Source organism: Candoia aspera, chromosome 5, assembly GCF_035149785.1.
Source record: "Candoia aspera isolate rCanAsp1 chromosome 5, rCanAsp1.hap2, whole genome shotgun sequence".
Taxonomy (NCBI): domain Eukaryota; kingdom Metazoa; phylum Chordata; class Lepidosauria; order Squamata; family Boidae; genus Candoia; species Candoia aspera.
The window spans coordinates 54,422,796-54,450,530 of NC_086157.1; the positions used below are offsets into that span (position 1 = coordinate 54,422,796).

General features: G+C 42.3%; 1 protein-coding gene across 1 annotated transcript in view; it reads left to right on the plus strand.

Annotated features, from left to right (window-relative positions):
- Window positions 1–15,770: 15,770 nt before the first annotated feature.
- Window positions 15,771–27,735, plus strand: part of SYTL5 (synaptotagmin like 5) — a 33,879-nt gene continuing 21,914 nt past the window's right edge. The window contains exons 1-3 of the mRNA XM_063305221.1: window positions 15,771–16,139; window positions 23,508–23,720; window positions 25,827–25,942. Of these exons, the coding sequence (XP_063161291.1) occupies window positions 16,021–16,139; window positions 23,508–23,720; window positions 25,827–25,942 (448 nt within the window). The 5' untranslated portion in view covers window positions 15,771–16,020. The remainder of the gene's footprint in view (window positions 16,140–23,507; window positions 23,721–25,826; window positions 25,943–27,735) is intronic.

Consider the following 27,735-nt stretch of genomic DNA (forward strand, 5'->3'; position numbering starts at 1 on the left):
ACCAAACAACCGTGGGGTTCAGTTAATGACAGCAACCGGGACTGCAGAGATTGATGTTGCTAGGCAATACAGTTGCAGTTTATGACCACATTGCTTAGCGATGGACATTCCGGTCTCAATTCCCTTCATAATTTGAGGACTACCTGTAGTTGATAAAGAATAAGAACAAGTATATCAACAAATGCATTAACTGTTCCACAGAAAATCCATAAAGTCTTGGTGCTTTAACATTTTTTTTTATTGATTATGTGCCATCAAGTCATTTTCAACTTCTTCATTACTCATTACATACAGATTAGTAAACAATGTATGCACATACTAATTAAAAGCTTTAAAAGAAGAAAAAGATGAAAAATAAAAAGAGACAATACAAGTTTTAACAAAAAGAAGAAAAAAAACATTAAGGAAAAAGAATGGATCACTTCTGGTAGACACGACTTTGTGGTTCCTTCCCTCTCCACCAAAACAGGATCATGTAACAGTTCCCGTGAACAGAGGGGAAAAAAATTAAACCACCTTAAGCAAGAACTGTAAGTTGCTGGAGATTGGAAGAGAAAAAAGATTTCAGGCAAAACACTGTTCGGCAACCAGCCTGGACAAAGGATAAAATGTTGTGACCAAAATAATATAACTGAGCCACGGCTGCCAAGTAGTAATTAAATAAAAGGGGGAAAAATGGTTAGCAGAAGGAAAAGGATGCTAAAGTTTCAAATTTTAAGACAGTGAAGACAATTTTTGCTTGGAAATCAAATTAAACATTAATTTGAATTGTTGGTTTTAAGTTCCATTAGGAAAGCCTCAGTGAGGATGGGATCTATCACTTCTAAACTTCTCCCTGGAAATAGTTGAAAAAAGGAATAACATGAAATATTGCAGCTGCAAAGATTTAGCTAAAGCACATGCTTTATTGAAACACTTCCTTTTTTGTGCCCATAGTGATAACCAGGTTGGCAAAGATTCCTTTTTTGTATACTTATGCACAAATTTGGCAATTGTTCAAATTGTCAAGAAATTTTCATTGGCCTTGATAACTATTTGAATATATGTATGGAGTCTGGATAATTGAAGAATAGTTGCTATTGATGTTTATTATCAGATAACTGAAATTGTTATCTGATAATAAACATCAAAACTTGACAAAATTAGTGTTATAGTATAACATACATTGAAATGATAATGTGCAGCTTAATAATAAATTGTTGTGACAAATACAATATATGCCAAATGGATTTAAGAGAAGCTTGTTGCCAAATATGTATATAGTGTAGGGTTTTTTCAATTAATATGATTATAGCACTGGGCTATAATAAAATGAAGTACAGTGCCAGAGTCATACTAGAAGTTATAACAAGACAAGCTATAGTTTAAAGACTAAAGGCAAGTGACAAGATTGAGGTGATTTATATCCTAAGCCTTTTTGAAAAGGTGACTTGGTGTCACAAATAGGCGTTTGTTCTGAAGTAGAAATAATATATTTTCTGCATTTCTTTAATTATTTAAGCTTTTAAATTTTTTTTTGTAACTTCTATAATATTGATTTCTGCCTATAGCTTCATAAATGTGCATCTTGTTGAATTCAGTAAAATAATTAAATTAATGCTCCATTCTTCCTATCAGGAAAAGCTATGTGTTTTATTAATACTGTTGATATTGTTTTATTGTTACTGCAGTTGAATTTTAAGGCTTGAAGCATGTTGAGGTGGTGTTCAGGAAGCCTAGAAATCTGATTTGTTGCCTGATGCGAGTGAATATACTTTACCCTATATAAGGTGCATCTGTATATTGCAAAAAAGATAGATAATTTTTTAAAATTTCCCAAGTATCAAAATTGACTTTTTTTTAAAAAAAGCTAAATCCAAGTAAAGTTACTCCGGGAGTTTTTTATTTTTATGGATACATTGATGCATACCACTATTTCTGAAAGGTAATTGGCTTTTACTAAAATCTGTCAATAACTTCAGTGTAGGTAGTAGTAGTAATAATAATAATAATAATTTATTTAAGTTAGCTTTTTCTGATCTGCTGCCCTCCAGATGTGTTGGACAGAATTTAAGAAGCCAATGGGAAAAGAATGCTAATCAGTGTAAGAAATACTAAACCAGAAGAGACTAACTTGGTATGAAGAATCAGTTTCTTCTTATACCTAGGTGTAAAAGGTTAGTTATTTATCCTTACACAGAGATATGCATAGGATCAGCTCAAGTGATTAGAAATGGTAGCCAATAATTCTTCTTAAAGGGCTGGCACTTCACATATACTTGTTTTAGTTCTTTTACCAAGGAAGACAGATTTTCCTTCTTTCTTTGAAAATTAATTGGGTTAGTGCTACAGGTACTTCCTTGTACTTTGGTAATTGTCTATTGGTGATAAATATTGCATCATACCACTGGGCGTGTGTTTTGTGCAAACAGCTTTCTGATAGAAGAACAGCTGGTTTTTCAGGTTATTGGATAGAGTAACCTGAATCAGTATCAGTACCCTGTAAAGTTAGTTAGAAGGAACATTTCAGCTATTATACCCTGGATATGGTAAGGCTTGATTAATTGGAGTGCCATTTGCAGGATTATTCTCATTTAAAAGCATACACATTCATAGACTCCTGTAACTGTATATTTCTCTATATCAAGCTGTCCTGGAAATGAGGTTTGACTAGGCAGTTCGTTTAACATGGTAGCTGTTTATTTGTTTAACTTCCTGTTGGTCAGTGAATGAAACTGGGATGTTCCGAAGTTATAAATTTCTGTGATTTCAGTTTAAAATATAGAATAGTAAGAGATAATTTTACACCAAAGATTTATTCTAGAATGATGCTGTAATTGAGTAATACTGTTTTTTTCTTTCTGTGGTTCTTGAAATAATTTTATAATCTCAACAGGTCAAACTGAAGTGTTTGCTGTTCTGCTGTGATGCTAAGTTACTGTGCTGCTCCTGATAGATCTTTAGGAACAAAATAAGGAAAATTTCGGTGTCAATTGTTAAATATAATTATTTACTCAAAGCCAGTTAAGCTACCTTCCTTATTGCTTAAATTTGACCAGAAATGACTGGTATTCAGTCCCATTCTGTTTCTGAAGAATCCATGCTTTATTTGATGAAAGTACTGCTATTAGACTATTCAGGAATAAAATATGTCACATTTGCTCCATTATGAAATATGTCTCACTGCAGTTCAGAAGGTGCAAACTGATAGCTTGAAAACCAAGTTAGTATCATTTATCATGATTGAGACAGAGTTCCCTGACATTTGGAGTGCTTCAGATTTGATGCTCTTGCCTCTTCTGCTTCACGTCCACACGAGGCCTCTAGGTGAGGTCATCTATTGGTTTGGGATCAGGTATCATTAATGTGCTAATGATACTCAATTGTACGTCTCAACTGTGGGCTGACCAAATAACACTGTCAAGATCTTGTAGTGTCTGGAGGCTGTACAGGGGAGGAACAGGCTCAAACTCAGCCCTGACAGGACTGAATGACTGTGGGGTATTTGGCCCATCCAGGTCTGGAGATGTTTCACCTTTAGTCCTGAATGGGGTGGCACTCTGCCATGTAGAACTAGTGCACAATTTGAGGGTCTGTCTGTGGTCATAGATGCCAGGCTAGAAGAGCTCAGACAGATGCAGCCACGGAGAAACAGGGCCCTCAGAGCACTTCCAGGGTTTCCAGCTCTCTCTGTAGCATCTACTCACTCAGGACCAGAGGAGCCGATGCAGATCAGGGTGAGCAGAAGGCTTATTTCCGAGGCTGAGAGGCAGAGAAGGAGAGAGAGAGAGCCCTCTGTTTTTACTGCGGAGCCCAGGGGCACATGGTGAGAGCTTGCCCAGCGAGAAGCCAAGCAACTTCAGTAAGACCCCCAGGGCAAGCAGCTGAAACAAGAGCCATCTCCACCTCTGCTTCCAACCAGGGAAACTCCGTCGGTCTCCCTCCACAGAGCTCAGCAGGGAGACCATCAATCAATTAAGGAGGGCTCATTCCGAGGATTCCAGGCAAGCCTTTTACTACTTACCAGTAATAATGCACGTCAGCCCAGAGCACCAGGTCAAGCTAGAGGCCATCGTGGACTCCGGAGCTTCAAACAATTTTATTGATGTGCAGACCGTACAAGACTTCAACATCCCGACCATAGAATTGCCATGTCCCATAGAAGTGGAGACCATTGACGGCCAGCCCCTCAAGGCAGGGCCAATTAGAAGACTCACAGAACCGGTGCAACTGACAACGGGAGACCACACTGAGTGGATCCAGCTTTATGTTACTGCATCACTTAATGTGCCTGTAATCCTAGGCACGCCTTGGCTGAGGATCCACAACCCATTGCTGAACTGGACTACGGGAGCAATCTGCTTCCCAGCTAAGGAATATCAGCACCACAAGATTCAAGCCGCTCTCCGCTCTCCAGCAACCAACGCAGTCATGGAAGCAGGGGGGGTCTTGTTGCCAGCCAAGTATGCAGATTTCGCAGGCGTTTTCAGCGAACAAGAGGCCACAGCACTACCCCCCCATAGGGACTGTGATTGCACCATTGAGTTGATACCAGGAGCCAGAATTCCAGCAAGGAAACAATATCCCATGTCTCCCAAGGAACTAGCCACCTTAAAGGATTACTTGGACTCTAATCTCCAAAAGGGGTTCATCCGACCATCTACTTCCCCAGCGTCTGCTCCTACCTTCTTCGTACCAAAGAAGCCTGACCCGTTGGCACCTGCAAACCAGGAGACACCCATGAGAGTGGTCCACGATTTCAGTTTTTTAAATAAACTCACAAAAAAAGAAACTTACCCACTGCCTCTAATATCTGATCTGCTGGATCGCTTACAGAAAGCACACATTTTTACCAGGTTGGATCTCAGGAATGCATACAATCTGATCCGGATGAAAGAGGGGCACAAATATCTAACTGCCTTCGACACCAGGTTTGGTAAATTTGAGTACCTTGTTTTGCCCTTTGGCTTGTCTAATGCAGGAGCCATATTTTCCCGATTTATGAATCAGATTTTCTCTGATTTACTAGATAAGTATCTGGTCATTTATCTAGATGACATATTAATTTTCTCTGAGGATGCTACAGTAACCCATGTACGTAATGTCTTACAAAGACTGAGAGAGAACAAGCTATTCGCCAAGCTAGAGAAGTGTGCCTTTGATTTAACTGAATTACATTTCCTGGGCTATAAGGTATCAACGTGGTTCCTGGCTGTTAGGACAATAGGGTCTTGTTGCTTGAGGGACTGTTGTCTTGCATAGTTACTGTCATCTTATACAATAGGGCAGACTCAGCATGCTTCAGGCTCCATAGATTAAACAGTATCACCTTCTGGGATCCAGGAAGTGAGCCTCCTCTGTCACAGAGCCTGTCTCCAGAACAGTGTCCTCCCAGAGATTTGCATGGCCCCTACCCTGCCCCTATGCAAATGAACCCTTTAAACCTGGCTCTTCACCCAGGCCTTAGAGTAGAGTAGGTGGTCGACCCCTTATGGTCTGAAAGTGTTATTTCCTGAATGTTTGTTTTTGTATGGTTTTGTATTACTTTGTTTCAATTGTTTCATACCATACATCACCCAGAGCTGTGATCAGTTGGGCAGCCTGTAAAGTAAATAAATAATTTTCTCCAGAACTGTTTGTTTATTTTTCTATCCCACCTTTATTAATTTTTTAAATAACTCAAGACGGGGAACATACCTAATACTCCTTCCTCCTCCTATTTTTCCCACAACAGCAACCCTGTTGAGCTGAGAGAGAGTGACTGGCCCAAGGTCACCAGCCAGCTTTCATGCCTAAGGCAGGACTAGAACTCACAGTCTCCTGGTTTCTAGCCTGGACCCTTAACCACTAGAACAAACTGGCTCTGTTGAAATTAATAGAAAATAACAGCTAAGAAACAAGTAAAGAATAGGTTGAAGAAAACCAGAAATAGAAGCTTATTAAGAGGGAATTTGGGGGCCTGATTCACATGACCAGCTTGCCCCAATCCAAGTACAGGCTTCGGACAATTTTCTCAAGGGTTGGAAAAAAATAACATTGACTTTTACCTCCTGAGAAAGGTAATCTTTTCCTCCTCCATAATAAAAGTAGTGTTTTGGGATACGTACTCCCATGTGGTGCAGTCTGGTTCTCCTGCTGGTCTTCATTTTATGGTAAGCCACCACTTCCACTCCAGTTGGTTATTGTGCGCAGGAATTTCCCCTGTTCTCTAATCACTGCTTTTGCTCAAACCAACCAACCGAAGTTCATTAATGAAACAATGAAAAGGTAGACCTGACCTCCTTCCCACCCCTCCTCCTCCTCTTTACAAGTCCATTGATAGAACAGTGAAAAGATGGACCTGTCTTTATTTGTTCCGATTCTTAACCAGATTCTGCTACTTTCCCTTTGTAGCCCAAATGACAGCCAAATGGTAAAACTGTGATGTCTTCTCTTTGTTCTCTTCCTCCTTCAACTGATCCAGGAAGCGTAAAGAAGCAAGGGACTCCATCACTCAGGGACTGTGATAAATTAGATCCAGAGAAAACATTAAGTCATTGCTTTGGCCAAAGTGGAGAAAGGGGTTGAAATCTGCAAAGAGAATTCTTAAGTTGGCTTCCTTTCCAGCTGGTTTATGCACCGGAGCCTGTCACTTAAGGGTGCAGAAAAGCCCTTGATGTGAGTAAATTTTCTAAATAATTTATTTGGTTTATATCTAATATTTCTGTTTGAAATTAAATTATCTTTATTTGGGAAAGTCAAGACTTGATCCACTTTGTCCACTGGATATAAAATCATACGTTCTAATCCCAGTGGGAAGATAGCTAGAAAAATGCTGCCAGAAAACTTTGAGCAAAACAGGCAAAAGAGCTGAAAACTAATAAGACAAAAAGGTTGTTGTTATTTATTTGTTTGCATTTGTGCATATTTCCTCAGCTGAGCTTTCTTGGGCAGTCAGAAGTCAAAGGCCTTGCAGATAAAATCATTCATATTTCTGCTAAATTAGACAGCATGCTTGATAAATGGAGATGTGTGAGACTTCAAATAGGTTTCAATTTGAGAGGAAATTTAATTGAATCGCCTATTTGAATGAAACCTTTAAATTAGATCCTCAAATTGATTTGAGATATTGAATAAAATCAAGTGCCTTCAAATTGCTTGGGAGAGATTCAAAAGGGATTCAGAAATTCAGTAAACTTTCTGGCTTTGCAAGTTTCAAAAATTGTAGCTTTTTTCCCACCTATGGAGACAGTTGTGAAAAAGTTGGAGTAGTGTCAATGAATTCTGACATGAGGACTAGCCACTGAGTTTTATTGCAAACAAGGGCCTGGAAGAGTGCTGTGTAATGGTTGCCCTGCTCTCAGAAAGACACGGACTCACTTAGATGGGACTAAGGATATCCAGTTTAATGAGAACAGAGTGCATACACGCAAAAAGACGGGAATGAGCACATGGCGTGCGGGGTACCCCGTAAATACCCCCGGTGCGGACCTGGCCCTTCTCCACCCCCCAGTGTCCCACAGTCCGGATCCGGATTCTTGATGGGCGATCAGGGTGCGATACCAGAGTCTTGATGGGCGATCAGGATGATTATCGCTGGTCTCCTCTGTCTCCTTCCCGTGTCCGGCGCAGGTGTGTCCCCCGGGGTAATGCGTGGATGTCCAGGCGATATGCTGATGGCTTCTCTGGTCAGGGCAAAGGTAGCCTCCTTTGTCCTTGTGATTGCGCTTGTGTTTGAGTGTTTAAGGGATTAGGATGATTCCTTCCTCCTTCCTTCCCCTTTTCCTGAAAGGCATGTTCCCCGTTGTGATGCGTGATTGCATTGCAACGGGGTTCATGGCATACTGCCCCCCCCCCAAGAAAACTTCAAGGCGCCGGTTTGTCAGGATATGCTTTGTGGAAGCGTTTGACAAGCCACTGCACTGAGACATCACGAGCCTGTACCCACTCAGGGTGGGGGAAATGTCTCCAGCGGACCAGGTACTGGAGGGTGCCCCGTAGCCTTCTGGAGTCTAGTACTTCCTTGATTTCAAAATGTTGTTGTCCATCTATCATGATGGGCGGAGGCAGGGGGGGGGTCGTTGTGCCACTTTGAAGGGGTAACCGGTTTCAGTAAGGCACAATGGAACACCAGGTGTATGCGTTTTAGGTTGTGCGGTAATTCTAGTTTGAAAGTTACCGGGTTGATTATCTCTATGATTGGAAATGGGTCAATGAACTTGGGGGCCAATTTCTTTGAGGGCTGCGGAGACTTAATGAACTTAGTGGAGAGGTAGACCTTATCTCCCACTTTGAAGTTTGGCTGTGCAGCCCTGTGGTTGTCCGCATACCGCTTGTAGGTTGCTTGAGCTTCGGAGAGAGCCAGCTGAATGACTGGCCAAACATTGGCTAGTTGTGCCGCCCAGTCATCTTGGGAACAAGGTGGGGTGTCTGGCTGTGGCAACTCCGGGATCGGGACAAAGTCTCTACCATATACCACCCGGAAGGGGGTGTGACCCGTGCTCTGGTGCACTGCATTGTTATATGCCACCTCAGCAAAGGGGAGCAAGTCTACCCAGTCATCCTGCTGGTAATTTATAAAGGAGCGTAAAAATTGCTCCAGGGTGGAGTTAAGAATCTCCGTAGAGCCATCTCTGTGGGGGTGCCAAGCAGTGGACAGTGCCTGTTTGGTTCCAATTAATTTCAGAAATGCCTTCCAGAATTTAGAAGTAAATTGTGTACCCATATCTGTTACCAAGCGGGAGGGGGCACCGTGTAATTTATAGATGTGATTTAAAAAGAGGCATGCCAGCTGTTGAGCAGACGGAATGGAGGCGCATGGGACGAAATGTGCCTGTTTGGAGAAATAGTCTTTTACCACCCAGATGACCGTTTTTCTCTGGCTGGGTGGCAAATCCACAATAAAGTCCATTGAGATTTCCTCCCAAGGGCGTGAGGGGCTTGCCACCGGCTGCAACAGTCCCTGGGGCTTCCCCACTTTTCATTTGACCATGGCACATGTGGGGCAAGCAGCAACATATTCCTTTACATCCCTCCTAAGAGTGGGCCACCAGAATTGCCGCCTGACTAGATGTAGCGTTTTCACGAACCCAAAGTGCCCAGCCGTTTTGTTGTTGTGAGAACGGCTTAGAACCTCAGCTCGCAGTTGCTCTGGCACATATAAGCTATTTTGTTTCCAAGCCAGATCGTTTGCAAAAGAAACATTGTGTTGATTGGCTTGCAACCATGTGTCCGTTTTGAGGGCTTGTGCGAACTGCTGTTGCAAGTTAGGTGAAATTGACATGCGCCTCCCTCCCTTTGCGGGCGGTTGTGCCGGGGTGCGCTGTGTTCCGGTTTGGCTGCATGTGACAGCTTGGCAACCCAGCTGTGTGTCGGTCCACACAGTGCCTACAATGTCGGATGCCTGACTGGCATCCTGGGGCCGCCTAGAGAGAGCATCAGCTAAGAAGTTCTTCCTTCCCGGTATGAACTTTAGCTTAAAATCAAAGCGGCTGAAAAACTGTGCCCAGCGAACCTGCTTGGGGCTGAGGCGCTTTGGGGTGCTGAGCGCTTCTAGGTTTTTGTGGTCCGTCCAGACATCGAAGGGGCAGGTGGCCCCTTCCAGGAGGTGTCGCCATGCCTCTAAGGCAGCTTTGACGGCGAAAGCCTCCTTTTCCCATACGTGCCATCTCCGTTCTGTCTCAGAGAACTTGCGGGAGAGGTACGCGCAGGGCTTCAGCTGATCGTTTAAATCCTGCTGAAGCAGGAGTGCCCCAATCAAAAAGTCGGAGGCATCGACTTGAACCACAAAAGGCTTGGTGGGGTCGGGGTGTTGGAGGACTGGTTCTGCTATAAATAGGCTTTTGAGGTGATCAAAAGCCTTTTGACAGTCAGGAGTCCAGTTCAGGAGCGCTCCCCGGTTTTGCGCCTTGTGCGTGTCTCCCAAGCCCTTTGTGTGGAGTAAATTGGTTAGGGGCAAAACAATTTCTGCTAGTCCCTGGATAAATCCCCTGTAAAAATTCATAAATCCGAGGAAACTTTGTAGTTGCCTCCTAGCGCGTGGGCGCTCCCATGCCAGGATGGCTTGGACTTTTCCCGGGTCCATTTCTATGCCCCTCGCAGATTCTGTAGCCCAGGTAATCTATTTGCGATTTGTGAAACTTGCACTTAGAGAGCTTGGCAAATAGCTCTGCTTTGCGGAGTTTCCTGAGCACTTGCTTAACCAAGCACTCGTGCTCCTCTTCAGTCTCAGAGTATATTAACACATCGTCTAAGTAGTACCCCCTTGAACAAGTGGTCGTGCAAGACCTCGTTAATCAATTGCATAAATACCCCTGGTGCCCCTGCCAAACCAAATGGTAACACCTTATATTGGAATGAACCCAGAGGGCAATTGAAAGCTGTCTTCCACTCATCCCCCTCCCGTATACGTATTCGGAAATAGGCTTCTCGCAAGTCCAGTTTGGAGAATATCTTGCCCTTTGCCAGATGTGCTAGTATGTCCTTGATTAGGGGTAAGGGGTATTTGTTTGATATGGAAGCGGCATTCAAACCGCGGTAGTCCGTACAGAGCCTTAATGTTCCATCCTTTTTTTCCCTGAAGAGGACTGGAGCTCCAACCGGTGAGTTTGCGGGCTCGATGAAGCCTTGTGCTAAATTCTTGTCTACGAACTCCCGCAATGCTGCCAGCTCCTTCTGGGTCATCGCATAAATTTTGGGCTTTGGTAAGGGTGTGTTAGGGACCAGTTCTATTGCACAGTCCGTCTTTCTGTGGGGTGGAAGTTTGTCTGCTTCTTTCTCCCCAAACACATCTGCAAATTCCGCATACCTGTTTGGCAAGCCTTCCAGGGCCGCTGCCTCCAGATGTGTTGATGTAGACGCTGCCCTCCCCACCGCAGCACGGGGAACCCGATCCCCTGTGGGTGCTCGATAGAAGCCGTCTGAAAACGTGATTGTCCTGGTTTCCCAATTTATGTATGGGTTCCGTCGTACCAACCACGGAATGCCCAGTATGATTAAGGGTTGGCCCACCGGTGCCACGACGAATTGCAGTCTTTCCCGGTGGCTGCCAAGCTGCAGCGCCACTTCGTCGGTGTATTGGGTGACCGGGCCCCCTCCCGCAGCTGATCCGTCCAATTGGGTGAATACTATGTGGTGCTGAAGTGGATAGCAGCAGAGCTTTAAATCGACCGCCAGGTCCGGGTGCATAAGGCACCTGGAACAGCCCGAGTCGATTAGGGCCCAAACTTCGATGGACTTCAGCTGGGACTTTAATTTAACTTTGACATACAGGGTGGGGCAGTTGTCACTCACCCAGATGTCGCTGCGCCTGTTTTCTTCCCTCACCTGCCCTCTGGTGCTTCTTAGGGCAGGTGGCTGGCGTTTCCCGCCGGCTCTTCTTCGTCGCTCTCCTCCTCTTCAATGGAGTAAGGGAAAGCTTTTACTCCTGTCTCTCCACTGGCTGCTGGCAACTTTTTGGGCGGTGCTGATGGTTTGCCCGGTGGTTTTCTCGGTCTGTCGGTTGCTTTTGTGTTCGGGCAGGCTGCCGCTTTGTGGTCCTCTTTCCCGCAGCGAAGGCACTGCCCCTTGGCGAACTGTCGCTCCCTTTCCTCCGTCCAAGATTGGGGTGCTGGTCTCGCCGGTCCGGCCGCTGTTCGGGGTCCCCGTGCCGTCGTTGCTTGGTGCGCCGTCCTCTTGGCTTGCAGGAAGGTTTCCTGGGCATTTTCCGCCTTACCGGCCAGCCTTATCCACTCAATGAGAGTGTTTGGGTCGTCCCTGCATAACACCCACCTCAGAACACTCAAGTTGAGACCCTCTTTGAAGCGTTCGATTAGCGTAGACTGCGACCAGTCCTCCACTTTTCCAGCCAGGGCTTGAAATTCCATGGCATAGTCTGCCACAGAACGTTGTCCTTGGCTGATTTCCCTTAGGGATCTTTTTGCCCTCTCCTTCTCTAGGGGATCTCTAAAGTGTAGATCCAGCGCCCAGAGGAACTCGTCGACGTAATTGAGTTCTGGGGCATCTGCCTGGCATAGCTGTACATACCAGTCAGCTGCCCTTCCTTTTAGTTTGTTCACTATGGCATTGATTTTGCCTTTTTCGGAACGGAAATACGTCCATATTCTTCCATATAGCTTTTTGTGTTAGTGAGGAAGAACGATAGTGTGGCTGGGTCCCCATTGAACTTGACCCCGAGGTCTTTCACTCCCGCTCCCGGTGGGCTCCAACTCGCATCTGGGCGTACCTCGGGCTGCTGGGGTTCTCCGTTCTCGGTGTGGGGATTCCCTCGACCAGGCTCCAGGCGGCGTTGTCTCCATCTCGTGCCGGCTCCAGCTTCGTCCCAGTTGTCGCGTTTCCGGGGGGGGGGGGAGATGACCTCCTGGCTGGTTCTGCACGGTGAACTTTGCCTGGTGCTGCCTCAGCTTCCTGCCATCTCCGTCCTCGCCCCTGTTGTCTCGTCTCAGAGATTGGAGGGGGGGGTGATGAGTTTCTGGTGCCTGGTTCCGGCTCACCTCTTAATCAGGCTTCCCACCCGACCGCCAATCTCAGGAGCAGTTGTTCTATCGACTCCAGCCTCGACTCCACGGTGCTGAGCCGCTCATCTGTTTGGAAGCCGCCCTCGGTCCGTCCACTCCGGCACTTCCCCTCAGCTCCTGCGTTTGTTGGGGACAGCCGTTCCCTCGGCTCTTTCGACGCCCCGAACGCTCCGGGCAGGGATCCCGCCGTCTCGTGCAGGGTGACCCACTCGCCCTGCGACTCCCTGGTGGCTTCGAGAATCCTGCTCCTCCCGGTCTCCTCCTCCGAGCTTGATCCTGAACCCTCCCGGACTTCGTGCCATCTGGGAGTGTGGTTTGTGCCGATCGCTCGTTCCGCGGAGTCGGGTGACCTGACGCCGGTCCTCGGGTAGCCGCCTCTTCGTGGGTTGAGTCTTTCCATCGCCAACTTGGGTCCCTCACAGATGAGATCTGGATTGGTGCTGGCGGAAATTTTTTTTTTTTCGATTCCCGTCTTTATGTAATGGTTGCCCTGCTCTCAGAAAGACACGGACTCACTTAGATGGGGCTAAGGATATCCAGTTTAATGAGAACAGAGTGCATACACGCAAAAAGACGGGAATGAGCACATGGCGTGCGGGGTACCCCGTAAATACCCCCGGTGCGGACCTGGCCCTTCTCCACCCCCCATTGTCCCACAGTCCAGATCCTGTTTCTTGATGGGCGATCGGGGTGCGATACTGGAGTCTTGATGGGCGATCAGGATGATTATCGCTGGTCTCCTCTGTCTCCTTCCTGTGTCCGGCGCAGGTGTGTCCCCCGGGGTAATGCGTGGATGTCCGGGCGATATGCTGATGGCTTCTCTGGTCAGGGCAAAGGTATGCCTCCTTTGTCCTTGTGATTGCGCTTGTGTTTGAGTGTTTAAGGGATTAGGATGATTCCTTCCTCCTTCCTTCCCCTTTTCCTGAAAGGCATGTTCCCCGTTGTGATGTGTGATTGCATTGCAACGGGGGTCATGACAGCTGTCTGGTTGTTTTCATCTCTTTCTTCTATTAGATGGTGTCTGCAGGTTAAACTGGAGAGAGGGGGGGAAGAGAGAGAATGTTATTCTGCAGTGCTCTTTTTGAGCTATTGGGAAAAAAAATTATTTTTCCCAATTCTATAGTTTTTAGCTTTCCTTAACTCCCCATCTTTCTGTTTTATCTGAAGTATACTCTCTGTTAATCTTCATCTCTTTCATTCTTGTCTATCATTTTCCCTGTTCCCCACCATTAAAAAACCAAAACATTCAGGTTTTTTCTGTCTGTCTTGTCTTCTACAGAATCAATCTTCATTGCATAAATGGGTCTGAAATAGCATGCTTGTTATTAGACAATTGCTTATTTATAGTACTGGCTGTTTCTTCCATGAACAAAAACACAAAAAACTGCAGAAGTTTGATGCTTTCCCATCTTCTATCAGATCAAATCTTAAGTCTTATTGCCTTTGAATTTTAAATCACAAATCAAATCATGCCAACTTTGAAATTCAAGTTTAAGTCGGACTGATTCATACATCCTATAGATAAAGGGTCAGTGGCTGCAACTATGGTCTGTTCTTGTCCAATTAAACTAGATACTTTCAGTGTATAGCATGAGAATGTGGACAGGTTCTTTTCAGAGGTAAGAGGTATTATATTATGCTTGACCCTTCCTCTTGCTGGCTGGGGAGAACTGACTCAGTGGCAAATGATGAATGTGTCTTTGTGATACAGAATGATTCCTTCATATATAAAAATGTGGTGAAATTTTGTACTGTAAATTATTAAGTTTTCAGCAATGTTCATTATTACATTATTTGGCAAGGTCTTGGAGTATATAGTAGCATTATTATAACTCTGTAGTATTCTAGGAAAGTAGATGACATCAATTACCTAGATCTATTTCAAGCTGAATTCAAGACTTGTTATGGGACAAAGACTAGTCTTTGCTAAGAACTAGACAAAGCAAGTGTAGTTCTCTTGGTTCTGTTTGATTTCTTAATGGCTTTCGTTATGTTTGAGGAATAATTTCAAAAGGTAGTGCTAGGAGATTCCCATTCATCCAAAATCTGTTGGCTTGTGATGTCCCTTAGGCTTCCATCTTCTCTTCTTACTACAGTATTTAGCATGTACATGGAACTGGAAGAGACTGTCTATAACCTATGGTTTCAGTATTGTTGTGGGTATGCAGCATCTGTGGTTTCATCTTCCCAGATAATACTTGAATTACATAGACACATACAAAGTCCACCCTGTATATGTAAAAACGTCAGTACGCAATAGGTACCATGCTAATGACACTCTTATTTCTCCTTTCAGTCAAAATCAAGAGAACTGATTATGTTCTAAATCAATATTCAGTGTTGAAAACTGGCACATAAACTGAAATTTGATCTAGATAAGACAGAAATACTATAATCCTATTTAGTCAGATGGAAGATCAGGAAATATGATTCAATATATTAGACAGAGTTATCTTTGTGAAGAATATTGAGAGTCACACCTCAGTTGGACTGCTGGGGTCAACCTAAATCCAGGAGTCTAGGGATTCCTGGTTGGATTCCAAGGGTCAGTATTAGCTAGGTTATTAGCTATGGGTTTGTACAATTCAGACAAGTGTCCCAACTGTGTCTGTTCCTGGAAATGACAAATCTAGCCAGAGTCATATAAAAGAGTTCCCTTCAGCAGGTCCAGAATGCTGCAGTCAGACAGGGTCTGCTGTAGGGGACATGCAGCTTGTTTGCTGAAATATAGTAACTTCCCTGGCTTCTGTTTCCTGGTAAAATTCAGAGTGTTGATTATAACCTATAAAAGCCTACATGATACGGAATCAACTACCTAAACATCTGCATTTTCCCCTGACTAGGTTTTAATCCCTTTGGGAAAGGCCCTTCTTTTTATCCCAGCATCGTCAGGGCATCTGGTATGGAAAAGAGGAACTTGAAAAGTGAGGGAAATTTTCTTGATGGCTGCTCCCAGGGAAGGTCAGGATAGTTCTTTCTGTGCAACTCTTCCAGCAAGAAAAAAACATTGCAGTGAAACAGAATTTTAGTCTTTTAGAGGGAAATGGCTTTTGAGGAAGGGGGAGTGTGAGTTATGAGTGGCATCTGTGGAGTTTTAAGTGTCATTGTTATTATTTTAAATTGTAATTCTATTTCAGTTATTATTTTTATTAATTAAATATTCTGATTGTGCAAACAGGTGGACATTCATTATTGTCTTGAACTTGCTAAAACATTCATTTAAAAAAACAGCTTAAGTAAATGTATATTTAATCTTAATTCTTAATTGTTGTTTTCATTTCAGGTAAAATGATTCAAGGCAATTATTAACTTGAGGATAACCTATGAAAGAAGATCACAGCATGTTCAGGAATTCAAGTAAAAGTTCCAGTGGACATTCAAGTTGCTAAAATGACCAGGATCTCTTGATATTGACATGGAATGTATGAATTAGCTCCTGTCAGAAAACTGTAACGCTTGGATGTTTCCTATGGTGTCCTCTTACACTTTGCATTATACTACCCTGCCAGAAAACACATCTATTAAAGAATAAAACAATTGAAGAAACATGTCTAACACTGCAGAAATAATCAATCTATCGTTTCTATTAGAGCATGAAAGAGAAACAATATTGGGAGTATTAAAAAGAGATGAATACTTGAAAAAAATGGAAGATAAACGAATCAGGTAATCTTTAAAAACATCTGTAGTATTTAAACTTTCCAATATTGGAGCTTAGTTTGGAAATGTGTGGCTGTTATCAGTAGTAGTAGCGGTAGTCATACAGTAAAATTTGTGTTTTGCTCCTTTTTCATGTGAACAGCTTTGGCCTCAGTCTGATTCAGTCTATTTAAAAAATAATCCTTTTCAAAGATTATTCTTTGTGATAACTCGAGCCTAATTAGAAATTGTTGATATGAAACATTATTACACATGCATAATATAGTCCCGCATAGTTTCATAGAAATCTAGATATAACTTGCCCAAAATACTGTACTGTGTCTAGCACTAACATAATTTTAGTGCAGGTATATTTATATAATTTTTTTAAAAGAATATGAATTATATAGTACTGTAGCTCAAACCTTTCCTGGTTTGTTGAAATTACTGAATGAACTATGGTTATATCATCTCGTTTTACTGATACATGTTATGATGCCTATGTTTACATGTTACGTTGTATTTTTTAAAATTCTTATACAGATTCTGATTTTATTGTTATTTCTAACTAATATTGCATATTCTAGTTCTCGCTATCTAGCTCAGAGAATGCATTTCATATTGACTATTAATTTGTGGGATGGGCTATTATTATTGCTTTGCTCTTAAATATTTTATAGACGGCATGTTAGTTAATTTCTATGCTACATTTTAAAGCAGTTTAGGCTATTAACTAATTTTCTGTACTTTTTCATTCTTACATTTTTGCATATAGTATGGAAAGAATTTTGGATTTCCCCTCCCTTAACACAAATAGTGTGCTTCAGTTTAAAACCCAATACAAATGAAACTGTCAGCATGCAATAAACATTAATAAGGCATGAGTAAAACCAATGTTGGCAATTTAAGAAAATGGTTCCTATTCAAATGATTAATTACTTTTGAAGTTTTGTAGAATGCTTGTATTTTTCATCTATCCTGGTTGTAAGTAAGATAGATAAGGGTAGAAAGTTGGCCAAAAATCAAATAAATCTTTTGCAGAGAATAGAAGAGGAAATAAGCCACAAATTAGCCTCCACAGAGGGAGAAATGTTCAGCCCAAAGCATACCACTCCAGTCCTAAAAATCAATGTGCAGCTAAGCAGCTGACTGATTGCTCTCGGGCAGACTTTATTACCCATAAGCTCATGGATGTCTCTGCATTTAGACGCACTTTGCTCTCCATAAGGATTCCATAAGAGTCAACAAGCAGAGCAGAATGCAGGCAGTGATTCTTCATTAACAGAGGAGAATGCAGGATTATTGGGGTGTGCCATATATATGAAGATGATTGGTTATATTTTTATATTTATATTTATATATTTATTTGTTTATCAGATTTCGTCACCACCCATCTCCCCCAAAAGAGGGACTCTGGGCGGTTTACAATAAAGCTAAAAAGATTAAAATACAATAAAAAGGTATAAATATAAATATAAAATACAAATAGCATCCAGGATGGCAGTTAAAAGTTCTGATTCAGATTTATAAATACATGGGGACCACATTAAGGCGCTAGCCACCCTCAGGATTGACTGCCCCTCTTCCCACCCCAAGCAAGATGGCACAGCCAGGTCTTTAACTTTTTCCAGAAGGCCAGGAGAGTGGGGACTTGCCTCACCTCTGGGGGAAGAGTGTTCCAAAGGGCGGGGGCCACAGCAGAGAAGGCTCACTTCCTGGGCCCCGCCAATCAACAATCTCTCATAGACGGGGTCTGTAACATGCCCTCTCTGCATGACCGGGTGGGACGGGTCGATGTAATGGGGATGAGATGGTCCCTCAGGTATATTCCTAGCCTATGGTAATGTGCACATATTGAATGATATAGTATATAGGCTAATGACTTTCTTGGCATATTGATACTGTAATCATTTCCATTAATAAATCTGGGAATGATTACAGCATCAATATACAGCTGTAAAATGCATTATTGCATCATCTGTACCTTGTATATAATATTTATTTATTGATTTATTTACCATATTTCTTCACCGCCCATCTCATGTTGTGACGACTCTGAGCGGTTTACAAGTGAGTAAAAGAATAAAAGGTTCATTATAAAATATAAATATACATGAATATAAAATATAAAATCCAAGACAGTCTTAATAAAAATTTCCAGGGCGAGATCAAGGAACCAACCACCCGCATGATCGACTATCCTCCCCCCGCCCCAAGCGAGGTGGCGTAGCCAAGTCTTAACTCCCTTTCTGAAGGCCGAGAGAGTGGGGGCCTACCTCACCTCTGGGGGTGAATTATTCCAAAGGGTGGCCACATCAGAGAAGTCCCTCCTCCTAGACCCTGCCAATTGACAATCTCTCATGGACAGAGTCCATAACATACCGACTCTGCATAACCGAATAGGACGGGTCAATGTAATGGGGGTGAGGCAGTCCCTTGGGTAACCTGGACCCATGCCATGTAGGGCTTTAAAGGTCATAACCAACACCTTGAATTGGACCTGGAAATAAACTGGCACCCAGTGCAACTCACTCAGCAAAGGTGTTATATGTGCCCTCTTTAGGGCTTCTAAAACTGCTTGCACGGCTGCATTCTGAACCAGCTGTAGCTTCCAGATACTTTTAAAGGGTAGCCCCATGTGGAGTGCTTTGCAATAGTCTATGCGGGAGATGACCAGGGCATGAGTGACTGCTCGGAGGGCCTCCCAATCCAGGAAGGGACATAGCTGGTGCACAATGCAAAGTTGTGCAAAGGCTCCTCTGGCCATGGCTGCCACCTGCTCTTAGAGCAGGAGCCATGAGTCCAAGAAAACCCCCAGATTCCTCACCGGATCTGTATGGGGCAGTGCAACCCCATTCAGAACCAAAGATGGTAAATTTCTGGATGCTAAGGAGTCCCCAACCCACAGCCACTCTGTCTTACCAGGGTTCAGCTGAAGCCTGTTTTCCCCATCCAGACCCCTACAGCCTCCAGGCACCGAGAGAGGGTGGTCACAGCATCAGTTAAGTCACCCGGGATGGAGATATATAATTGAGTATCATCAGCATATTGATGATACCTCATCCCGTGGTGATGGATGATCTCACCCAGCTGTTTCATGTAGATGTTAAAAAGGAGCAGAGAGAGTACAGACCCCTGTAGCACCCCGCAAAGGAGGGGCTGCAGGCTGGATCTCTCACTCCCTATCACCACCCCGATTGAAACCAGCCCTGGAGGAAGGAGGTGAACCCAGCCCAAGACTGTGCCACCCACCCCCAACTCCCTGAGCTGACCCAAAAGGATACCATTGTTGATGGTATCGAAAGCCGCTGAGAGGTCAAGAAGAGCCAGGATGGATGCCCTGCCCCCATCCTGCTCCCACCAGAGATCATCCAGAAGTGCGACCAAAGCTGTTTCCATCCCATATCCGGGCCTGAAACCCGACTGAAAAGGGTCCAGATAATCCGTTTCATCCAGGATCCTCTGGAGCTGCAGCACCACCACTTTCTCAACCACCTTCCCTAAAAAGGGGAGGTGGGAGACTGGATAAAAATTGTCCAGCACAGTGGGATCCATTGACGGTTTCTTGAGGAGGGAGTGCACCAGTGCCTCCTTAAAGGCAGCTGGAAACACTCCCTCCCTCAAGGATGAACTTACCATCACCTGGAACCACCTGCACGTCATCTCCCGAGCTGCCTTCACCAGCCAGGAGGGACAAGGATCTAATTGACCAGTGGTGGTGTTTACCGTCTGGAGAACCCTGTCCACTTCCTCGGGCCCAATCCACAGACCCTGCCACACGCTTGGCATCTGACTTGGAACGGATCGAAGTGATTTTATCCTCCAGATGCCCAGAAAACCCCTCTGCGTGGCCCTGTAGATGAATGACTAGATCCGCCTTCCCCAAAAGGGATCAGGTGACCACATCTACCTTACCCCCTTTACCAGCCTCTCTCACTAGCTGGCGGGGCACCTCACTCGCTTCTCCTCCTCTCTGACTCTCAAGGAGAGAGGATCCCCACATGCATACCTCATTCATTCTTGGGCTCCCTCCCTTTAATTTAAATTAAAGTTGTCTTTCATAGAGCAGTTTTGTACTGAAGTTTACATAGTGGCTCAAATCGATAAAAATATAATTGTCTCTCCCTTAAGCATTAGATTCACTGATTTCAAAAGAAAGGCAAGGTGCGTAATCTATATTAACTAGCATCTTGAAGATTTACCTATGTAGTTAGATTTTTACCTTTTAAAGTTCAGTCAGTTAAACTTTTTGGCACAAACAGTTCTTATTCTCCATGTACATAACTGTGTTGCTATTGAGTTTATTCTGCTGATGTCGAAAATTCTATTTTTCAGAATTCAGAGTTCTGAAATCAGAGCACATTGTCACAATCAGAGCACATTGTCACAGTCATCGAATGATTCAGTTTTGAAGATGCCACAGGGAGATGCAAACACAGCTGCCAGAATTTATAATGAGCTAAGGCAGCAGTAAGGTTCATCTCACTTGTTTGGTTATGTTCCTGTTCTTCCTTTCTTCAGTTCCTGGGATTAATGGAGAGTCCTTTTTATGCATATTCTGGCCAAGGTCATACCTACTTAACTTAAAAAGAATAGTTGTATTTGGATACTTTCAAACCATTTTAGTCTATTTCTGGAAATTACTAGTACTAGACTTTGACTGGTTGTATTCCAGTTTGATAGAGAAAGTAATATTTTTGCAGAATCACAGAATTGAAGAGCTGGAAGAGCTGTCATGTAATAGATTATGCTGCATAATGAAGAATATAAGGGGAAGCATATTTTAGCAGAATTTTTGAGCAGCAGCTCCAGACTCGTAACACCAACTAATCACATAATTTGATGCAGGGCATAATCCTGGCTGAGTGGTAGCATATGTGTTTTGCATATTAAAAGTCCAGCTGCAGTCTCTGACATCTTCATATTGGCCGGTGGAAGAGTCTTGTTTGCAAGACAAGACTCTTGCAAACAAGAGAGCTGCTGGTAGTCACTGTAGATAATACTGATCTACTATGTAGATTAATGGCCTAACCAATGTACAGTATCTCTCTCCTTGGGAGTACCAGAACGTGTTCCAGATTCAGTCAGGATGTTGACTGCCTTAAAATTGTGGCCACTATTTCTTTGGGATGTTAATGGGTTAATCCAGACTTTACACTGGTAAACCTAAGTCTCTCCTGAGATCTTTGTTTTGTCAACCTGTAATTTCCCACTGCATTCAGTTTACATACACTTGCAGCTTATGGAAGTCAAAAGGGGCATGAGAGACAAGGGAGCACATTTATTTTATTTGAGGTTTCCAGTTTTCCATTTGCTTCTGAACTGTGTTGTATTGGGACACGGCAAAAATGTATTGACCATGGGCTACTGCTTGAAGTCATATTCTATTCACCTGCACTTCCCCCAGATTATCCACACTCACTTGCACAATGTCACTGCTCTGCCCCTTAGCATGGGTATCTGCATGAAGTTGGGAGTGGGGACAAATAACAATATTTGCATATTAATATCATTAATATCATGCAAATAATTTAATATATTAATGTATTAATAATATTATATTAATATATTTAATATATATATATTTAAATATATTAATATCATGCAAATGCTACAACTTATGTCAAAAGTTGGAATACAACAATGTAATGGTGGTATTTGCATGATGAAGTCATCACATGTATCATCATTTTGGTACCATTGTGGTTTGTTGTGGAAGCTGCTGGCTACTAGCTGGTGAAAATAATATTAAAACAATTTCTTGTTCCTGCACTGATGCAATATTAATGTTCTGTTTATCAACTGAATTGGCCCTTAAAATATTGATGTATGTGTGACTCAGGGTGCGTAGTCAGTGCCAGTACAAATGCTAGAGGACAAAGAGGTTACCATTGCAGCTAGTGCCAAGCTAACTATGTCAGAGCTAGATATGCTAGAATGAAAATAATTGTAAAGCAGTATTGACTTGGAAGCGATGGTGCAGAGGATAGCAGAACAGGCATTTTATCATCATTCTTCTGAAGGTTTACTCACCTTTTTTGAAGCAAGTATTTGTATAGCTGATAATAGGTTTGATCTTCTGAAATATTCAATCTGTGGAGGAAATACATGTCACACTGTACAAGTGCTTTGTGAGCCAGAAATTGCTGTATACTCAAACAACTGCATCTCTGCAGGATCTGCGTAATTGCCCTGTGGAGGCAGAATAGCAGGCTGTTTGACTGGGATTCAGGAGTGAGCTCCACCTAATGCAGTGAAACTTTAATGTATCACGTTTGGATTATTAACCTAAATTGAACAAAGCTTTGTCTCTTGCTGTAAAACAATCAAATTATGATACACGTCCCAGCCATGTTAGTATGATTTCACATCCCAGAGTAATCCATCTGCTTCATCCCTCTGCCTATCACTACTTTTGAACAGAGTCTGTTTTATAATGCATAATATCTTTTATGCTACCCATGATAGAACAAACAGCCTTGACTGAAATTGTCATCGATCATGACCTGCCCCTTCCTTTGGACAGCCTATGTTACTTGCAAGAACCAGTTTGGTGTAGTGGTGAAGGCACCAGGCTAGAGACCAAGAGAGCATGAGTTCTAGTCCTGCCTTTGGCACAAAGCCAGCTGGGTGACCTTGGGCCAGTCACTCACTCTCAGCCGTAGGAAGAAGGTAATGGCAAACCACTTCAGAAAACACTGCCAAGAAAATTGCAGGCAGTAGTCTAGGAAGTCACCAGGAGTCAACACTGAACTGAAAGCACACAGCACTACCTTTAATTTAGGAGCTCAAGCAGCATATATAGTATTCCATTTTTTCCTGCACAACAGATAGGTTGGGCTGAGAGGGTGGCCCAAAGTCATCCAGGAAACTTCCATGATTGACAGTGGACTAGAACCTGGGTCTCCTCACTACCAATCCAACACCTTATGATGGTATAGCAGCATTTCACTTCCCAAAAGACCTGCAAGCTGGATGGATACTATATTGGAGGGAGGGAATTAATCTTTCCTTTCTTTTGCAAGGCAGTTCTATAGGAAATCACCCAATTAAGATTTTATTCTCTCTGGGAGCAAAGGGTTAGAAATATTTTAAACCAAGATGATCCTCACTGTATTATCCCCAACCCTTTTCACACTGCAGTTTTAAGGTGGGAGAAAGTGATTAGTATACAAAATGCAATCAGGCATTTCATATAACTTATCTGGCTTGTTTAATATTTCATAATGTTATAATTATGAAAATATTGGGATGCCTTATTAATAGATACACATCAGTTTTTGATGCTGTTCTCAAATAGTGTCTTGCATAAACCTCTTGACTATTAATGAAACAGCAAATTCAAATATTTCAAGCTGTTTTTGTAAACCTTCTGGATTTTTTTTTCTTTTCTAGAAAACTAAAGAATGAGTTATTAGAAGTGAAGCGTAAAGGTGGACGGCATCGCCAACAGGATAACAGCAGGGTCTGTGTTCGCTGTCAGAAAAATTTGGGCTTAATTTTTGGCAGAGGAGACCACTGCCAAATATGTGGCCTGAGAGTTTGTAACAAATGTCGCATTATAGGAATTGATGGCAGTTGGAAGTGCACAGTGTGTGATAAAATTGCGTAAGTCTTGTTTTCTAATAGCAGATTTATTTTCTTGATCTCTTACATTTGTCAGAAAATTTGAATATCAGTAATAGATTAGGGATGGGAAGGGGAGTAAAGACAGTTGAGGCTTGCTTTGTGCCAAAGAGGTTGAGTTTTGACATTCATAAAATGGAATACCGATAAACATTTGCATTCTTATTTTCTGTTGAAGTTCAGCCACCAAAGATTGTCCCATTTGTAGGTGTACATGCATACAGGTACATGGTGGTTCCAACAAAAATGTCTCTTCATGCAATGCAGAGACTCAGGGATGTTTTCCAAAGCAGCTGGTTCAATGTTTTGTGGAGGGCAGTTTCAGTAACTTATTTTGTCTTCAAATTGAAATTATGGCTTTTCACATATCTCTCCCTTTTTAGTAGATAAACTTAATTATACCAGAGAGTTGCCTTGTTCAATAAAAATGCATGAGGTACATTTGAGTAGGCAGCAGCTTGGAGGGATTAATCATGATTCAGAAGGCAACTATATATTACATGCTTCATAGTAGCCACAGACACAAATATTAATCTCTCTGCCATAGTGTTTTGTTGAAGGGATCCTTCTTAAACCAGGAGTGGCCAGTTTATGATTCCGGGGCATTCATCCACAGGAGATTCATAAAGTGAAGATGATGGCTCTGGCAACAATCCACTGCTTTTTATTTCCTCAGGCCACATGTGATTCTTGGCCTAATTCCAAAAGCCCACTGCAAGTGATCAGATCTCTGGAAAGAATTACCTGTCCCTTCTCCTACAGCCTGTTGCATGGGAGGGAGGGAGGGAGGGAAGGAAGGAAGGTAGGTTGGTTTTAAAAGGAAAAACATGCCTCCCACTCATTAGCTGACTTGTAGCAATCAGCAGGAAAAAAATTGCCCACATCTACTCAGAGATTAATTTGCAGCTTCATAAGAATCCTTTAAATAACAGTGTACAACAAGCTGTACACAAACCCTGAGTGCAACAGTTTAATTTTAATGGGTTTGCTTGGCTATTTTGTTCAGATTGGCAGGACCCCTTGCAATCACAAATGTGATTTCATCTTTAGATCAAATTAGCTTAAATAACCCATTTGAAACCTCAGTTTGTTTATATTCATGACCGCAAGGCTTTATTGCTTGACACCTTGGGTTTATGAACCTTTGATTTCTTTCAGCCCTCTAATAGATCTCTTTGACACTAAGATATTTGTTTTGATAAGTAAAATCCATAGAAAGGAATTGCTGCCTGTTGGGGCTCACCCCAAACCTTGGCATCACTGGGCACAGCCTCTTGGCCCTGTTGCTGCTGCTCCTTGCTATTTATCTTGCTTCCCTGTTTTCTTAAAATGCAAGCTGTGACTCAAGCAAGAAGATGAAGGAACGTTCCTGACTTGTCCTATACACTTCCTCAGGGTAGAAAAACTAAGCGAAGGACTGTAGTCATAGAAGCAAGGCAGAAGCGGGCCAATTCAGAGGAAACCATAACTTTCCAAGAATCCCTAATACCTAGAACTGGTGCTGTGGACATGGGCTTGCGTAATTCAGGCAAGAAATGAGGAGCCGATGTACATCTGAGGGATTCTGCCAAGGCTGTTGATACTGGCGATTACCCTTGTATCTGAAACATACCAGTGAACCTTTGCTTGGCATGAGGATCAGGTTGGGTTACAGATATAGAGCTGAACTCTTCTTATATTTAAGTTTTAACTCTCTGCACAAATGTTAAGGTACATAATATTTTGGAAGCCTAGCCAAGAGGAGTCATTGGCTGAAATACTATTTAGAACAAAGGAACTGAAGCGTTAAGCTTTCATTCTTTCCTTTATTTCTTCTAAGTTTTAATTACATATATTTGCATATAATGTATTAATTAACTCTTAAACTGAACTTGATGAAATGTTGTAGCTTATTGTAAATAATGGTAAACATTGTGGGGCATTGTTTCCAGTTCATTCTCTTATATTTACATAATAGGTGTGGGGTGGTTTTTTCCCTCTTGTAACTGCTGAAGCAATACTCAACAAATGTCTTGGATGAATGAAGTAACCAGAGAACTAACGCCTGGTTGAATGACTTTTCACTGTTTTCATTTTTAAAAAATGCAGGCAGCTGAGGGTAGTAACTGGTGAATGGTTCTTTGAAGAGAGAGCAAAACGCTTCAAGCAGTCCAAGCTCCTTGGAACTGATATTGTTCGGCAGTCTATTCTTCGCAAAGCCCCAGGTAAAAATCAGAAAAGGAAAGTATGTTATTCCAAAGGAGATGTATGGGGGAAATGTTGAAATACGTCTCCCAGCAGTTCCAGCTTGCATGGCCAGCGGGAAGTTGTATATAGGGAGTTGTAGTTGAGCAACTTTGGAGGACCAAGGGTGCCCCAAACTGATTTAAAGTATTGCTGCTCTCTTAATTATTGTTTGCCTTATTGCAACACAGTTGAGCTAGAGTGTTCTGAGCATATTATCAGTACAATGTACTCTTATAATGAATGCTAGTCTCTTATCCAGTGCATTCAGACCATTGCTTAGCTTAGCTGCCATACCAGTCATTTGAAAATTCCATTACATTTATGAACAAGCAATTTAAAACCATATTGTATAAATCAGAGATCACCATTTAGGAGTTACAATTTTTGGTTTCTCTTCTTACCTTCTGGTATCCCTTGGCATAGCAGAGAATATTGCCCCCAGCACATAGGCTAAAGACCATGTACAGCCCCCTCAATTTAAATGTGAAATTTAAATTAATCTTGGAAAAAACTTCCTTGCCGAAAGAGCAGCTTGACAGTGGAACCAATTAAAACTGTCACATCTGTATGTGCATCCCTTTTCAAAGCAGAGAAGATGGCCCCCAGCTCATCCTGTGTTCTGATTAATAAAAACATTATGGCTAATAAATGTTATAGCTGCAATTCAGTATAGCTCTTTCAGTGTAGCATGGGTGTACTGTAGAACATTTCAGGAGAGCTGTCATTGTGCAGAGGTCTCTTGTGCCAGATAATCCTAAAATATATCACTATGCCTAGAAATAACACTGCCAAACACTTAATGTACACCTCTTCAATTTTATTTTATTAATATACTTTTCTTTTTTTAGTTTTGCTTGTAGGCTTAGGTTTAACTTAATAGAGAAAACAGAGCTATCTTGCAGTGTATACATATTATGTGTGTATTGATAAGGCTTTTCCATTTAAAAATTACCATTTCATTTTATTTACTTGATAGTTAATTCAGGTTATGTTGAATTATTTCCTGGTTGTAAACCGCCCAGAGTCCCCCCTTTGGGGGGAGATGGGCGGTGGCAAAATTTGATAAATATTAAATAAATAAATAAGTTATATTGTTGCTGTTAATATTACTATTATTATTGATGCCTTACCTTCTTCCAAATAGATTGCTCAATTAGTTAAATACAGAATCGAATAAAAGAAGAACAAGAATATAAAACTATAAATCAAGAATAATCATAAAACCATTATGAAAAGTCACTTAAGATGTAGATATTGCAGACCAAGCATAATTCAAGAAATAATAAAATGTATAATGCAGACTTTGATACAATTAAAGCATTCCAACTGACTTTTGATTTTGTTCTGTCTCATAATATATACTTTCCTCCTGTATTATAGGAATGGCATGGTTACTGTTCAGAAAGGCTTCCAAACAACAGAGCCAGCATTATCTACTATTTTATTTATTTATTTATTTATTTATTTAATTAATTAATTAATTAATACATTTGCATGCGCGTACACATACACATACAATATGTGCACTACACATACAGTATGTGCACTAGCTAATGTATTATATATAATACAGGTACCTGAATGTAGGACACAGCTTGTTAGTAAAGATAAGAAGCTTCAAGCCAAGTACTCTATAACACTGTAAATGTGGACCTGGGGAGACATTTTCATGACATCTTGGAAAACTGTTGCCAGTCAAAGCGAATTGTATCAGTCAGGCCTAATACAGAGTAAGGTAACTTTCTGTCCTCTTACATGGGAAGACACTTTG